The sequence below is a fragment of the Chiloscyllium plagiosum genome, unplaced genomic scaffold, assembly GCF_037043375.1.
Source record: "Chiloscyllium plagiosum isolate Xiang-an unplaced genomic scaffold, Cpla_swu_hap1 HiC_scaffold_1, whole genome shotgun sequence".
Taxonomy (NCBI): Eukaryota; Metazoa; Chordata; class Chondrichthyes; order Orectolobiformes; family Hemiscylliidae; genus Chiloscyllium; species Chiloscyllium plagiosum.
The window spans coordinates 9,740,954-9,756,980 of NW_028270139.1; the positions used below are offsets into that span (position 1 = coordinate 9,740,954).

General features: G+C 40.8%; 1 protein-coding gene across 2 annotated transcripts in view; it reads left to right on the plus strand.

Annotated features, from left to right (window-relative positions):
• The first annotated feature begins 1,869 nt into the window (after positions 1-1,869).
• LOC122554303 (uncharacterized) overlaps positions 1,870-16,027 on the plus strand; it is an 82,518-nt gene continuing 68,360 nt past the window's right edge. Inside the window, exons 1-3 of one of the 2 annotated variants that reach the window (XM_043699120.2) lie at positions 1,870-2,340; positions 8,812-8,891; positions 12,397-12,488. In XM_043699120.2, the coding sequence (XP_043555055.2) occupies positions 2,045-2,340; positions 8,812-8,891; positions 12,397-12,488 (468 nt within the window). In that variant the 5' untranslated portion in view covers positions 1,870-2,044. Of the gene's footprint in view, positions 2,341-8,437; positions 8,693-8,811; positions 8,892-12,396; positions 12,489-16,027 lie in introns of those variants that run through there. The other variant, XM_087975976.1, reaches the window with a different exon arrangement.

Consider the following 16,027-nt stretch of genomic DNA (forward strand, 5'->3'; position numbering starts at 1 on the left):
TTAAGGACCAACACTGATCTCATTGAAGGGTAGAGCAATCTTATGCCTGAATGGCCTATTTCTGTTCCAAATCTTATGGTCTAAGACATACACCATTCTAACTTATGGTTACACTGCTCCTTTACTGCTACTGGGTCAAAATCCCACCCTAAATAGCATTATGGGTACTCCTACATTCCAAGGAATACAGCTGTTTGAGAAGGTAGCTCACTACTACCTTTTTCCAGGGCAGTTAGGAATAGCCAACAAATGCTGGCCTAGCCAGTGTTATTCACATCTCATGACACATTTTTAATAGGTTTACACAGTCCGCTAATAGTATAGTCATGTTTTGCACCATTTCTGATCTCTGAATCTTCTGTATTACTTAATACTGTTGAATGATCACTAATTGCTGGAATTTTATTTCTTAAGTTTCTTTTGTGTAGTTAAACTTTTCAAAATCTTGTTTGGTTTTATAATGCTTAAGTTATGTCTTAAAGAAAGTGAGAGTTTTTTTCTGTGGCTTGCTGTGAGAATCAATCACAGACTCCTGCTTGAATTTCTTCAGGTTATTAACTGGAGGTTTCACTGTTGGTTTAGTCCAAATTGGACTTAAGTCTCATTCTCCTTGGATATCTTTTCACTAGCAGCTTCCAGTTGTGAACTGTCTTGTGGTAGGCTGCTTCTTGAGTTTCACTTCTTGGAGATGCATAAAGTTAATGTTTTGGGTTTTTTTGGTTATGCTGTACACTTGTTTTGCATACAGTTGATTTCTTCCAATAGAGGTTAAGTCCTGAGAAATCTTTCAGCTGTGAATGTGAAAACCAAAAGTGTAGATACTAATTGATGTAAACATCAGAGTTTAGCGATGTTCCCTCATTTGGGTTAGAGTTCAGGGGAGTCCAGAAGGCTAAAGAGAGGGTTTTGCAGAATCCCTTTAAAGTTGGATGACAGCAGGATAATTCTTATAGACCGAATTGGTCAGCTTGTTAGGTGACTACAGGGTTCTTTTTGGGATTAGATTTTGAGGAGTCTTGGACTTGAGGTAGGTTTAACTGTTGACCTAGAGTATGCTTGTTGTCCTCTATTCTGATGTCAGAAGAAGACCCTGAGTCATGCAGCACAGAAACAGACAGTGTGGTCCAACTTGTCCGCACCAACCACACATCCCTATCGGACTTAGTCCCATTTGCTAGCATTTGGCCCATAACCCTCGAAACACTTCCCATTCATATACCCATCCAGATGCTTCTTAAATGTTGTAATTGTACCAGCCTCCTCCACTTACTTTGGCAGCTTGCACTATACAAGCACCACCCTCTGCATGTAAAATTTACCCTCAGGTCCTTTTGAATCTTTCCCCTCCCACCTTAAACCTATGCCCTGTAGTTTTGGACTCATCCCACCCTTGGGGGAAAAGACCTTGGCTATTCACCCTATCCATGCCCTTCATGATTTTATACTCATTTAAGGGTTCAAGATATTTAATCATGTGATTGTCCAATTAAGGAATCAGTTTCAATTTTTCATTTAGTTTCTATTCCTCTGGTTGAGATCCATTGTTCGCATAGAGATTGATAGGACTCATCCTTTCTTATTAGTTCAGGTATGAAGAGTTTTCAGAACTGTACCAATTTGTGAGTGTGGTCTGTAAGCAGCCATTTAGACGAGCAAAGTCTATTTTTAAAACTAAACCAATGAATTTTTATTTAAATAATAACTTATCTTTTTCATATGCCTCATCAACATGAAACAATGCTCTTTTGGGATATTTTAATTTGCTAAAGTAAATACTCATGTTCTGTACTACCAAACAACTACAATATTTAAGAAGGTTATTGTTTGCCGGTACCTGTACTTGTAGTAGGATATGAGTCATACAGATTGTGGGAGGCTCGTGCTCAACCAGCTTTGTTGCTTAGCAAAAGATGTCAACAACGCTAGCTCAAACTCTGTTCTTTGTTATGATCAACAGCTTTGTTAGATTCACTCGCGAATGTAGGAGTGTTTCAAAATATCTGAAAACAAAACTGCTGTAGTAAATGTAGCAGTAATTAATAACATGGCAAGCAGTTCTGCACTGTCAGCTTCTTACCGTCTTCCAATCCAGCGTCTGAGGAAAAGTTCTGCTAAAATGGAAATTGCACACTTTCAAATGCCTTTCAAACCTCTCGATCCTAAGGAGTTTGACAAAATCAGGCAGAAAGCAAGCACTGCCTGGACTGAAGAACACGAGCATCGATTAAGAAGCATTACCACCTATTCAGCAGAACACAGAATAAAACAATTGGATGAACCAACCCAAGGCCGGATCCGACCAAACTCCCCAACTAGACTGCACAGACCCCATCCACCAGAGTAAGGCATAGTTTCAAAAAGCTTCTTATGTATAACATGCGTTTTTAGTCAATATTCTGAATGTCTGTAAAATTATCTGTAAATAGAATATTGCATCATAAATAACAGAAAATGTCAAATTTAATATCACTTTTGGATAATACACTAGTTAAAAAATGTTATTAATTCTCAGAATGCTATGGCAGTGTTGAAATGAGTTCACCACATTTGCACTGTTGATAAAATGGGACCAAGGGATTTCAATCTTTCACTTTCTAGCATCGGCATGACCAAACGTATTGTGGACAAACATTTGTGGATATTTTTTCTAGGTCTTAAAATGGGCCAGGGGCACCCCTTTGCCTTGCCAGTGAAGCCAACATCCAGTGAATAAATAAAACTGGCTGCTATAGGACTTAAATAATGCCATGTGTAATAGTCTTGATGATGGTCTTGTGAGATTCAAAAAGACCATGAACTTTATTTCCCACAGCAGTATTTCATCAATGGAACACTTGGAGGAAAGAGAGAGGAGCAATACAAAGAAGGAGAGTAGGAGATTATTTAGGAAAACTTGAGGAAGTGGGAATGAAGGAAAGGATAGGGAATGAAAACTGCTTGGGGGAATTAAGGAAATAGCATTCAAGAGTTGGAGCGTATCAGCATTGACTGAGGAAAGTGATGAAAGATACCAACATGCTGTGTGCATGGCAGAGAGACTGGGGTAGGGGCTGAGTGAGAAGAATTGAGGGAGAAGAGTTTTATCATCATGGAGGAAGAAGAGTTTTATCATCATGGAGGGAGAAGAGTTTTATCATCATGGAGAAGAAAAGTTTGAAGAGAAGAGGGTCGAAAGGAGAGAGTATATGTATTTTGAGAGGTGGGTAAATGGAGGAAATGTGCATATTATTAAGTGGGTAGCGAACAAAAGTGCAATGGGAACAGTTTTACTACAATTATCTGCTAATCCTTTAGTTTCTGAACATTTTTATTTTATCTCTTCTTAATGATCTCTTCACTAAGGCCAATAACTATTCAGTTATTCCAAATCTAGATATGTAACTGAAGTCTCTCATCCCTGGAGTCTTCTCAAATCTCTTCTAATCTAACTCTTCTTTCTATCCTTCCTATAATGCAGTACACAGAATGGACCCACCAGCCAGTTGAGGCTGATCTAGTGTTTAATGAACCATCAGCATCAATTCCTTATATTTGAATCCCTTGTCTCTATTGATAAAGGCAAGGATATCCCATACCTTATCAACTACTTTCTCAATCTGCCCTGCTACTTTCAATAACTGGCACGGAATTGCATAACTTTATGATTCTATCTCCCATTCTACCTTTACCATATAGCCGGGAGATCAACCCTGGTTAAATGAAGAGTGCAGAGAGGAGGCACCAGACAGACCTGACCGACTCCATACGGACACCTATTTCAAATCCACTGACACCCACAGCTGCCTTGACTACACCTCCTCCCACCCTTGCCCCCTATAAAAATGTGATCCCTTACTCTCAATTCCTCCACCTCTGCCACATCTGCTCTCCGTAGGAGCAGTTCCACTCCAGGACATCCCTGATGGCCTGCTATTTCAAGGACTGAAATTTCCCCTCCCATGTGATCAACAATGCCCCCCATCATATCTCCTCCACTTCCCACACCTCTGCCCTTGAACCCTACCCCCTGAACAGCAACAAGGATAGAACCCCCAGTCCTCATATTACACCCCATGATTCTCCAGATACAGCTCATCATCCTCCACCATTTTTGCCACCTATAATCAGACCCCAAAACCAAACATATATTTCCCTCCCCACCCCTATCTGTATTCCACAGAGGCCATTCCCTCCATGACTCCCTAATTAGGTGCACACTCCCCACCAACCCACCCTCTGCATCCAGCACCTTCCTCTGTCTTCGCACGAGGTGCAAAGCCTACGCTCACACCTTCCGCCCCTCACCACTGTCTAAGGCTCTAAAGGAACTTTTCAAATCTGGCAGAGATTTTTCTGCACATCCACCCACTTAATTTACTGCATCCGTTGTGGTATCTTCTACGTTAGGGAGATCAAGCACTAACTGGCGGAGTGGTTCAGGGAACATCTCTGGTCTGCGCATACCAAACAACCCTACCACCCTGTGGTCAACCACTTCAACTCCCCCAAGGATATGCACATCCTGACCCTCCACCAGCAAATCAAAGCCACCTGTCAACTGGAGGAAAAAGACCTTATCTTCTGCCTCGGGACCCTACGACCATATGGCATCAACTTTGACTTCACCAATTTCCATATCTCCTCATCCCCCTACCTCCTAGATCTAATCCTTCAACTAGGCAATGCCCTCTTGACCTGTCCTACCTGTCCATCTTCCTTCCCACCTAACTGCTCCATCCTCCCCGCTGACCTATCGTAATCACCTCCCACTTGCATCCACCTATTGCCATCCCAATGACCTCCCCCCTCTACATTTATCTCTCAGCTCTGTTTCCCCTCCACATTCCTGATGAAGGGCTTATGCCCAAAATGTTAACTCTTCTGCTCCTCGGATGCTGCCTGACCTGCTGTGCTTTTTCCAGCACCACACTTTTTGACTCTTAAAAACATGGTACCAACCTGAAGTTACAACGCAGCACCACTTGCAAATAGACAGTATGAAACAATCCCAAAATCAATTAATCAGATATGAGCTTTGCATTCCTGTCAGTTTCAGTCATGAATGCTGTTGGACAATTAAACAGCTAACAGGAGGAGCAGACTGCACAAGTGCACAAGTATCCCAGTTTTCAATGGTCAAACAAATCAGTGCAAAAATGAAAGACTGATGTGTTTGCATCCATCTACAGCCAGAAGTGCTGATTAGATAATCCATGTCAGCCTCCTCCAAAGGTCCACTGTGTCACAGATGCTAGACTTCAGCCTATTCAATTCTCTCCATATAATATAAAGAAACAACTGAAGACACTAGATATGGTAAAGGCTATGGGCCCTGACATCATTCTGGCAGCAGTACTGAAGACTTATGTTCCAGAATTAGCCACGCCTCTGGCGTAGCTGTTCTAGTACAATTACAACACTGGCATCTACCTGGAAATATGAAAAATTGCTTATGTGTGTCCTGAGCATGAAAAGCAGAAAGTCTCTGGATACTGTCTCGGGGTACACCAATTAGATAATTGAAATGAGAGAAAAAGTTCTTCGTTCAAAGGGTAGTGAACTTATGGAAGGCTGTGGAGATCAAATTACTGAATATATTCAAGAAAGAGATAGAAACATTTTTAGATTTTGAAGGCATCAGAGAATATGGGGAAACAAACAGGAAGATGGTATTGAGATAGAAGATCAACCAAATTCATATTGACTGATGGTGCAGGCTCAAAGGGCTGAATAGCCTATTCCTGCTCCTAATTTCTTTGTTTCTATGTCCAAATGTAGAAGAAGAGCTAAACCTCAGAGGTGAAGTGAGAGTTACTGCCCTTAATGCCCTTGGGGTGACATGGTGGCTCAGTGGTTAGCAACGCTGCCTCACAGCACCAGAGTCCCAGGTTCGATTCCAGCCTCGGGAGACTGTGCAAACTCCACACAGACATTCTCCCAGTGTCTGTGTGATTTTCCTCCAGGTGCTCCGATTTCCTCCCACAGTCCAAAGATGTGCAGGTCAGGTGGATTGGCTACGGTAAATTGCCCATAGTGTTAGATGCATCAGTCAGAGGGAAATGGGTCTGAGTGGGTTACTCTTTGAAGACTGGTTGGGCCGAAGGACCTGTTTCCACACTGTAGGTAATCTAATCTAATGTCAAGACAGCATTTGACTGCTTGTGGCATCAATGAGCCCTAGTAAAACTGGATTCAATGGTTGAAGCCATACCTGTAGCACAAAATAAATGATTACTGAAATTATTGAACGTTAATCATGTCAGTCACAGCAGGAGTAGTATCCTAGGCCAATTTATATTCAGTTGCTTCACCAAAGACCTTCCCTCGTACAACTAAGGAACAGGATTAGGTCGCTTAGGCCTTGAAGGCTGCTCTGTTATTAAGATTATGGCTGATCTGAATTTAACCTCAGCTCTACATTCCTGCATATCCCCGATAACCTTTTGTTCCCTTGGTAACCGAGAAACTATCTACCTCTGCCTTAAAAATATTTAATGATTCTGCATTCACTGTCTTTTGCTGAAGAGAATTCAAAATCTCACAACCCTTGGAGATAAAAACATTTCTTCATCTCTCTATCTTAAATGGGAGATCCCTTCCTTTTAAATTGAGACCTGTAGTCCTAGATCGTCCCACAAAAAAAACTCTGTATCTAAATCCACCCAGTCAAGTTTCCTCACAATCTTAATTAAGTCACTTTCAACTTTTCTAAACTCTGGAGTTTGTCTAGCTTTTCCTCGCAAGCAGTCTGTTTATTCCAGATATTAGTCTAACAAATCTTTCCCAAACTCCCTCCATCATTAGGTAAGAAGTAGGAATGTTTGCTGACTGTTCAATTTTCACCACAATACTGGACTCCTCAGCTACTGCAGCAGTCTGTGTGCTCGGACTCGGACAACATATAAGCTTGGCCAGATAAGTGGCGAGCAAAATCCCACATGCGCAAGGCAATAATCATCCCCAACAAGTATGAATTTAGCAAACTCTTGATATTTAATGGCAATACCATCACTGACTCCGAGGAGAAAGTGAGGTCTGCAGACGCTGGAGATCAAAGCTGAAACTTTATTGCTGGAACAGCACAGCAGGTCAGGCAGCATCTAGGGAACAGAAGATTCGACGTTTCGGGCACATCACTGACTCCCCCATTCCCAACATCCTTGTGATTACCATTGAACAAAAACTGAACTGGAACAGGCATATACAGAGGAATCTCAATTATCCGAACAAGATGGGCGGGCACTATTTTGATTGGATAATTAATCATTCGGATAATCGATTTTAGCTTGAACAAGGGAAGTCATACTGATTTAATGCTGTGCTCTGCCGGAGAATTTGTTTAAATCTATAATTTTAGTGAGTCTGCCATTTAACCAAACTAATCTTTGCAGTCTGCAAATTACAGGTTAATATGAGAAGAACTAAACCATTACCATGAAACCCCAGCGCTAAACAAGGTCCTGAACAGCTTCTACAATTGCAAAGCCATTTACAACATCAGTTTCTGGGAACTCAGTCTCGCGATAGAAAGGCGGAAGCCCTGCCTCACAAATAGGTTTATGTTCGCGGCCGTTTTTTAAATAAACAGTCCAGTAAAGTGATGGGAATACTTTACCTGTACTGTAAAACACCTATGTTTGCAAAGGGCTGTGTAACGGTGCTTACCTAAAAAAAGTCCAGTTGCTCATATTTGAACTGCTTGTGTTTCTTTGTTTTTGCCAGCATTTTCACATCTTCTTCAGTACAGATAATCTGAACACATTTACCTCTTTGAAGCAGGACCTTGAAAACTTCTTCAGATAATCCGATATTCGGATAATCAATGACCTTTGTAAATAGATTGACTACAAGACCAGGTCAAAGGCTGGGAATTCTGTGACTCATCCCCCTCAAAACCTGCCCGCTATTGCCAAGATGCAACCGAGGAGTATGATGGAAGAGTCTCCGATAGCACCTTCCAAACCAGAAACCCTTTTTTTTAACAGCATTGTTTGCCGAACCTTATTGCCTAGAAACACTTAAGAGTCAACCACATTGCTGTCACAAAGACTGTGCCAGTTAAAGATAGCTCACCACCACTTCTCAAAGGTAATTAGCGATGGACAATAAATGCTTGCTTAGCCAACAATGCTTGCATCCCAAGAAAATGCAAAACAAATCTAGGTCCATCTGCTGTTGCACATTTTTAGAATTGCATCCTTTATTTTATGTTTCCCTAAATTAGCTTCTACCAAAATGTTTCACTTTGAGTTAAATGTAATTTACCACATATCTGCCTGTTCTACCACTCTATGCTGTCTTGAAGTTATCATTATCTTCCTCACAGTTCACAATACTCAGTATATCCAAATCAACAACAAATTTGGAAGTTGTATCCTGTATCCGCATCAATATAGATTCAAGAGAGCAGTGGTCCTAATGCCAGAGCCTAGCGCACTCAATGTGTATCTTCCTCCAGTTTGTAAAGCCATTGTTCATAAATTCTCTGTTCAATCAATACAGTAATACAATGTAGCACTCAAGTTCAAGTTCTCTTCTAACATTTGTCATCTGAAACCTTGAAGTATTTTGTCACCATTTGCAGTCACCATTTATCGTCATGTATTGAAAGAATATATTTTTTATTTTCCCTGTTTAGGGTATGATATCTAAACTGACATCCTGTTAAAGTATTACCCATAAGCAGAATGCTTACCACAACAGACCACATCAGGTGAATGTAAGCTGTTATAATATTGGTATACAGATGCTGCAGGACTTGGTCACTGTTGTTAACGTTTTATTGTATTATCCTGAAAAATAGGTAATTAGCATTTTTGTTTCATTTTTCAGAATATTTTTAATGACCCATCTCCATGCAATCCCAGGACACAACAATTCTTCAAAACATACATCCAATTTGCCACTAAGAGGTAAATAGGTGATATGTAAATTATTGTGAAAATAGACTGAAGGTTCTATGGATGTGGTGACTTGCAAAAGGAAAATTGTGGCAACCTTTGTGTTTACTGAAGATCTCATTACCTTACCCTAATATAGTTCATATTATTATATTGAAGATCGCTCTATACATTCAATGCAGTGTTTAGAAAGTGGAAGTTGCCTTGCTCGTTTTTGGAGTGCTAACAGAGCACCAAAACCTCTAATAGGGCTGGAAACAAATAGTGTCCACAAATTGGAAATGTGAACAAAACAATAGGTTTCCAGACTCTGGTTTTGATGTTTAAATAATAGGATTAACACCTGATTGATGCTGCTTGTTCTGTATTGCCTTGCTCTGGCCCCAGAAGTGTTCAGGTATACCAGCTGTACTGCAACTCAAAAAGGGATCCTTAAAAAGGCCACTACAGATTGCAACCAACAAAGTATCTATTTGAAATATCTTTAGCTAAATGTGGAGCCAGGTAGAATATTTTTTCCAACCAGACCAGGAGAGATATCATAGGTTCTCCTGTTTCTCCTGTTTCTAGTTTAATAAAATATTGCAGCAGAGGAGGAGGCCATCCAGCTCTTTCAAAGAAAAGTACAGTAAGTCCTCCCATACACTCCGGAACACCTGCACCAACCAACCCCATCATCCCGTGGCCAAATGCTTCAACTCTCCCTCCCACTCCACCAAGGACATGCAGGTCCTGAGCCTCCTCCATCGCCAAACTTTAACCACCCGACACCTGGAGGAAGAACGTCTCATCTTCTGCCTTGGGACCCTTCAACCAGATGGGATCAATGCGGATCTCCTGAAGAAGGGCTTATGCCCGAAACGTCGATTCTCCTGTTCCCTGGATGCTGCCTGACCTGCTGCGCTTTTCCAGCAACACATTTCCAGCTCAATGCGGATCTCACCAGTTTCCTGGTTTCCCCTCCTCCCCCTCATCCCCCCCACCTTATCCCAGATCCAACCCTCCAACGCAGCACCACCCTCATGTCCATCTTCCTTCCCACCTATCCGCTCCACCCTCTTCTCCAACCTATCACCATTACCCCCACCTCCATCCATCTATCTCACTCTCAGCTACCTTCTCCCCAGCCCCACCCCGCTCCCATCTCTCTCTCCACTCCCTTGGCTGACAAGCCTCAAACTTGATGAAAGGCTTTTGCCCAAAACGTCGATTGCCCTGCTCTCGGATGCTGCCTGACTTGCTGTGCTTTTCCAGCACCACAGTCTCGACCCCTAGCATACACTCTCCCATCCATTTTTTTTTTGCCTACACTTTATCTGTAGGTATTTATCCAATTTCCCTTTGAACATTAATTTGAATCTGTTTTCAGCACAATATCAGGGAGGAAGTATATTCCAAATCTAATCACTCCTTGTGTGAATATTTTTTCCTCACGCTACCTCTGATTCTTTATCAATCAACTTAAAATAAGCTAAATCTGGGTCACCTGGTTTGCGATCCTTAATCAATTAGAAACAGTTTCTGTTTATTCTATCTACCCTTTTTTTTGACTTTCATCAAATCCTCTCAGGCATCTTAGCAATGAGGCGAAGAACCCAACTTCTCTGAGATACCCCATTTCCAGAAATGTTCTTTTAAATCTCTTCTAAACCCTCTTCTGAATTCCGGTACCCAGATTTGGAAACAGTAAATTTGTGCTGTGTTGTGTAGGACTAGGAAAATTTCTTCACTCATGTACTCTTCCATTACAACATAGGTTTGCAAGCCAAACCAAATTGGCCTCACTATTCACTGGATTTGTGACACAGTGAACTTAAGACATTCAATGACCTCAAAATTGCTCAATTTTTCTTAACCAGACTTTATAAATATTAAGTTTATAACTTAAACAAAAATGAACAATTTATTCTTAATTTTGCACATAATATTCCAGATGTGGTCTAACCAAAGCAATACATAGCTTGTATTCTAGCTCTCTTGAAATGAATGCTCACATTGCATTTGCCTTCCTAACTGCCAACTTAACCTTAATTTTAACCTTCGGAGAATCCTGAACCAGGATGCCCAAGTCCCCTTGTGCTTCAGATTTTCAAAGCCTTTCCCTATTTAGAAAATAGTCTATGCCTCTATTCTTCCCATCTCACACATTCTCATATTGTAGTCCACCTGCCACTTTGCCAACTCTCCTAGCCTGTCAAGTCCTCCTGCAACGTCTCCGCTTCCTCAACACTACCTGCACTTCCACCTATCTTTGTGTCACCTGCAACTTAGCAACAAAGCTTTCAGTTCCTGTGTCCAGATCATTAACATATGATAATGAATAATTGTGGCCCCAGCACAGACTCCTGTATCACTACACAAGTATTGGCTGCCATCTTGAAAAAAACCCTTTTATCCCTACACTCTGCTGTTTGCCAGTCAGCCAATCTTCTATTCATGCCAGTAGCTTGCCCTTCTAAAATCTCTAAATGGACTCTAAAATCTTACCAACAACCAAGGTCAGGTCTTATAATGTCTTGTCTTTGGCCTCCCTCCCTTCTTACACAGGGGTACTACCTTAGCCGTTTTCTAGTCCTCTGGGACTCTTTCTGACTCCAGTGATCCATGAAAGATCACCAACAATTACTCCACATTCTCCTCAGGTTAACAGTCAGCCCGAGCCCTAACCTGCAATCCTACCTTCCCTTTTACCTTTGATTTTCTATTTTTCATTTTCATTTCCTAATGGTATTTTAGTTTTTAATCTGCAATATGTTTCTTCAATATGCCTTTTAATCTGAAAGCAATTTAGAATAGGTAGTCAGATTACCAGCTATTAACAACCAATGATATCACTGTTTCCTATGATGCCACTGTTTGCTTTTTGCTGTGACCCTGATCCTTTGCTTCAGTTTATCGTATTAAAAAAGACCTTGCAAACAATAAACCAAGAAAATAAAAAGCACTCCTTCCCCTCTGGACTGAATGCCCACACTGCTTCAAAACCCAGAAATATATACTCACTCCAGATGAGCTATCTCATTCCCAATCATGCTAAACTTATGGGTCATATATAATTCAGTTATAGATATTATGCAACCAAACATCTCTTTGAACATGCTTCTTATGTTACTTCTGATCATGTCTAAAAGACTTGAACTTCACATGCCTACAAACAATAAGCCCATGTACAACAGAGAATATCACAGAGACATTTCAATCAGAACATGACTCTGGGTTTAATTCACAAGTTTAAAATTGGCAAAGCCTTTCAGTAAATTATCATCAACAAATTCACTAGCTACAATCTATTCATTCTACCCACACAATTGGCTTTAACAAAAAAAATCCGTCCACAGTTCACCAATTGAGCAAATCTGTTTAGATACAAGGCCGTCCATTTCATTTAATTTTCTAGACCAAGGATATTTTTTAAAAGCTCTATTAGGAAATATTCAATATTGTGTGTTAAACTCTGCATTCACAAATTTAGAAGAAGTCAGAGTTTCTTTTTAAATGACTGTTATTCCTTTGACAGACAAGTGGAAAAAATCTCCCAGTCAAACATTTGGATGCTATAAACCTAAAATGCCTTCACAGTCAACCATGAATTCTGACGAAATCAGAAAGGTATTTTAAAAGTTTAATTTAATGATTGATATTGTTTAGGCTGTCAAATAAGTTTGCGTAAACAGTGGAAGCAGTTATACACAATAATAGAAAGTGCTCAAATTTTTGATGGTAAAATACTTTGTGCTGAGTATATAGTCATTGTTAGCATTATCCTATTAAATAAATGCACATATATATGGCTTTACAATAAATAATACTGGTACAATTTTTGTTCAAAAAACAGGCAAGAACAACTACACTCAACTTTATATCAGTTATCAGCAAACCTCCCACTGCATTATTCACTGACTCCGGGCAATCTTTCTCTGAAATAGGGTGTTTATGCCATTGAAGTTATGTGACCCTTTTTTTGAATAAAGTTCTGGGATCTATAAGTTTTTATTTCATATTGAAAGCTGATAATATGCATCAAGATATATTAGCAACTGCTAGAGACATGAAGCAGCGCAGAAAGTGCTGGAAATATGCAGCAAGTCATTTGGCATCTGTGGAGACAGCAAACAAATTGAAGTATTACATATAACTCTTTCTCCGAATTGAGAAGTAATAAACTCAGTACAGTTAAATAGGAAGAAAACATACATGTATTCAAGAGAAAACAGCTGACATTTTATCTGGACTCTCTACAAATGTTCATTGGCCGACTTAATGTTTGACATTATTTATTCTTATTTTTATTCCGGGATGTCAGAGCCAATTTCCAGAAAGCTAAAAATTCGAGTACCTTATAATAACAAATTATTAATTATATTTCATTTTCACTGTTATTTTTCTAGTAGTTATTTGGTTTGCCATCAGCCCCACCACCAAAAATATATTTCCTTCCCCACCTCTATCCGCATTCTGTAGAGACTGTTCCCTCTGTGTGTCCCTCGTTAAGTTTACACTCGCCACCAACCAACCCTATCTACCCGGCACCTTCCCTGCCTTCACACAAAGTGCAGAACCTATCCCAACACCACCCGCCCCTCACCTCCATCCAAGGACCCAAAGGGTCATTCCACATCCAGCAGAGGTTTACTTGCATATCCTCGAACCTCATTTACTGCATCCATTGCTCTCGATGTGGTCTCCTCTACATTGAAGAGACTGAATGCAAACTCGCGGAACGGTTCAGGGAACATCCCTGGTCCGTATCCAACCTCACCTCCTGTAGCCATCCATTTTAACTCTCTTTGCCACCGCCCCCACCACCCCAGCCCATGACATGTCCACTCTGTGTCTCCTCCACTGCCTGAATAAGGCCACCCACAAACAGGAGGAACACCTAATCTTCTGCCTTGGGAGCCTACAACCACATGGCCACGGCCTCAACATTGAATTCACCAGTTTGTAAATCTCCTCCCCCACCCCATCCCAGATTCAACCCGACCAATTAAGAGACAAATGAGTAAAATGTTTACTAAATGTGACTGAATCATGTGAAGTATTTAAATAAATCATTTATAGTATTGCAAAAGCTCCTCATTAAGTTCACTGAGCATAGCGTGTGAGGAGCTGCACTGTACAGCTAGGAAAGTCTGATAAAATAGCTGGTGTTTGATGAAAGCAAAGCAGTAATGTAGTGGCAATGTCACTGGGCTAGTAATCCAGAACTAATATTCTGGGGCATGGGTTAGCATCCCACCATGGCAGATGGTGAAATTTGAATTCAGTAAAAATCTGGATGGAAACAGAGGGTCCTCATGGCAACCATGTAGCCACCGTCAATTAATGGGACAGCCGATCTAGTTCACTAATGTCCTTTAGGAAAGGAAATCTGTTATTCTCATCTGGCTTGCCTTACATTTGACTCTAGACCCACTGTAATGTGGTTGCCTCTTAACTACCCTCTGAAATGTCTCTACCATGCCACTTAGGTGAAGGGGCAATTAGCAATGGGCAATAAGTGCTGACCTGGCCAGCAACATCCATATCCCATGAATGAATGTGGCAAACACACTGCATCTGCAGCAAGTAAGCAACCACATCTCAAAGTTTTAGTGAAGTCCACAGATGCACCCATCAGTCAGGAGGTCCACCACAGTAAATCAAGGATCCACACCAGTCCATAGACTTGGCTATAGTCGGACATCTGGTCAGCGTGTTCATGGTCAGGGGTCTGTGTCTCTACAGTCCACAGAGTGGGTCAGAGTCCGTCTATTTGCTTGGTAATGGCAAGTCTGAGGGGATTGGTCTAATGGGCTGCATGGTGGCTCAGTGGTTAGCACTGCTGCCTCACAGCACAACGGACCTGGGGTCAATTCCAGCCTCGGGCGACTGTGCAAACAAACTCTGCACAGACATTCTCCCCATGTCTGTGTGGGTTTCCTCCAGGTGCTCCAGTTTCCTCCCACAATCCAAAGATGTGCAGGTTAGGTGAATTGACCATGCTAAAATGCCCATAGTCTTCAGGGATGTGTAGGTTAGATGAATTAGTTGGAGGTAAATGTAGAGTAATAGGGTGGGGGAATAGGTCTGGGTGGGTTACTCTTCAGAAGGTCAGTGTGGACTTGTTGGGCTGAAGGGCCTGTTTCCACACTGTAGGGATACTGTAATTCTATGATCCATTTACATATCAAGTGTGAAGTCTGTCAGGTTAGTAGGTTGGGCTACTAGGAAGGGGCTCACTGGCACATTCAGTTTGAGGCTGGAAATCACTGTTTATTCTGATTTCTGACTTTGGCAATTTCCTCACCATAGATACCTGTATTCTTTACTGTTAGGGATTGAAAGCTGTCTGGTTTATAGTTCTCAGGCCTTTTCCATTGCGCACGTATTTTAAGGAACATTTTATGTATACACTGGGCAATCTTCTGTCCAATTTCCTTGAGCATGACATACCATACTAACGTGTTTTTATCCTTAATTTTTCCTTATTAGCTTGCAAAACATTTTCATCCTCTTCAGTGCAAAGAAATTTAGATTTTCTACCATTTCTCATCACCACCGAGTCTATTTTGCTGATCTTTTAATGGCTCTTTGCCAACTTTAATTTTCCTTAAGTTATTTTACATAATTTTACACATTTAACATAATTTTACACTCTTTGTTAAATTGTTTTTGAATTGTCTTTGCCTCCTAATAATTATTTTTAATCAACTTCTTTTCAAAGATTTGGGTATTCCCTTTATCCTTCCATTTGACATATAAATATTTCTTATATTTTTTTCTTAACGTTAAGCTTTCCCTTCAGCTGTTCTTATTTAAGGTGCTCTTAATGTACCCCTCCAAACCACTCATCATCCTGACTTGGAAATATATTGCTATTCCTTCATTGTCACTGGTTCAAAATCCTTGAATTCGCTCTTAAGGGCATTGTGAGTCTGCCGACAGCACGTGGACTGCTGGAGTTCAAGAAGGCAGCTCACCACCACATTCACAAGGGCAACATGGGCTGGGAAATAAATGCTGGCCAGCTGGTGATGCCCACATCCAATGAGTGAATTTTTTAAAAATTGCATTTCGGAGCTATATATATGTTCTCAGATACACATATTGGAGTTATTCAGTAAGCTTGCCTATATCTCAGTTCAGCACAACTTTTTTATTCCTAT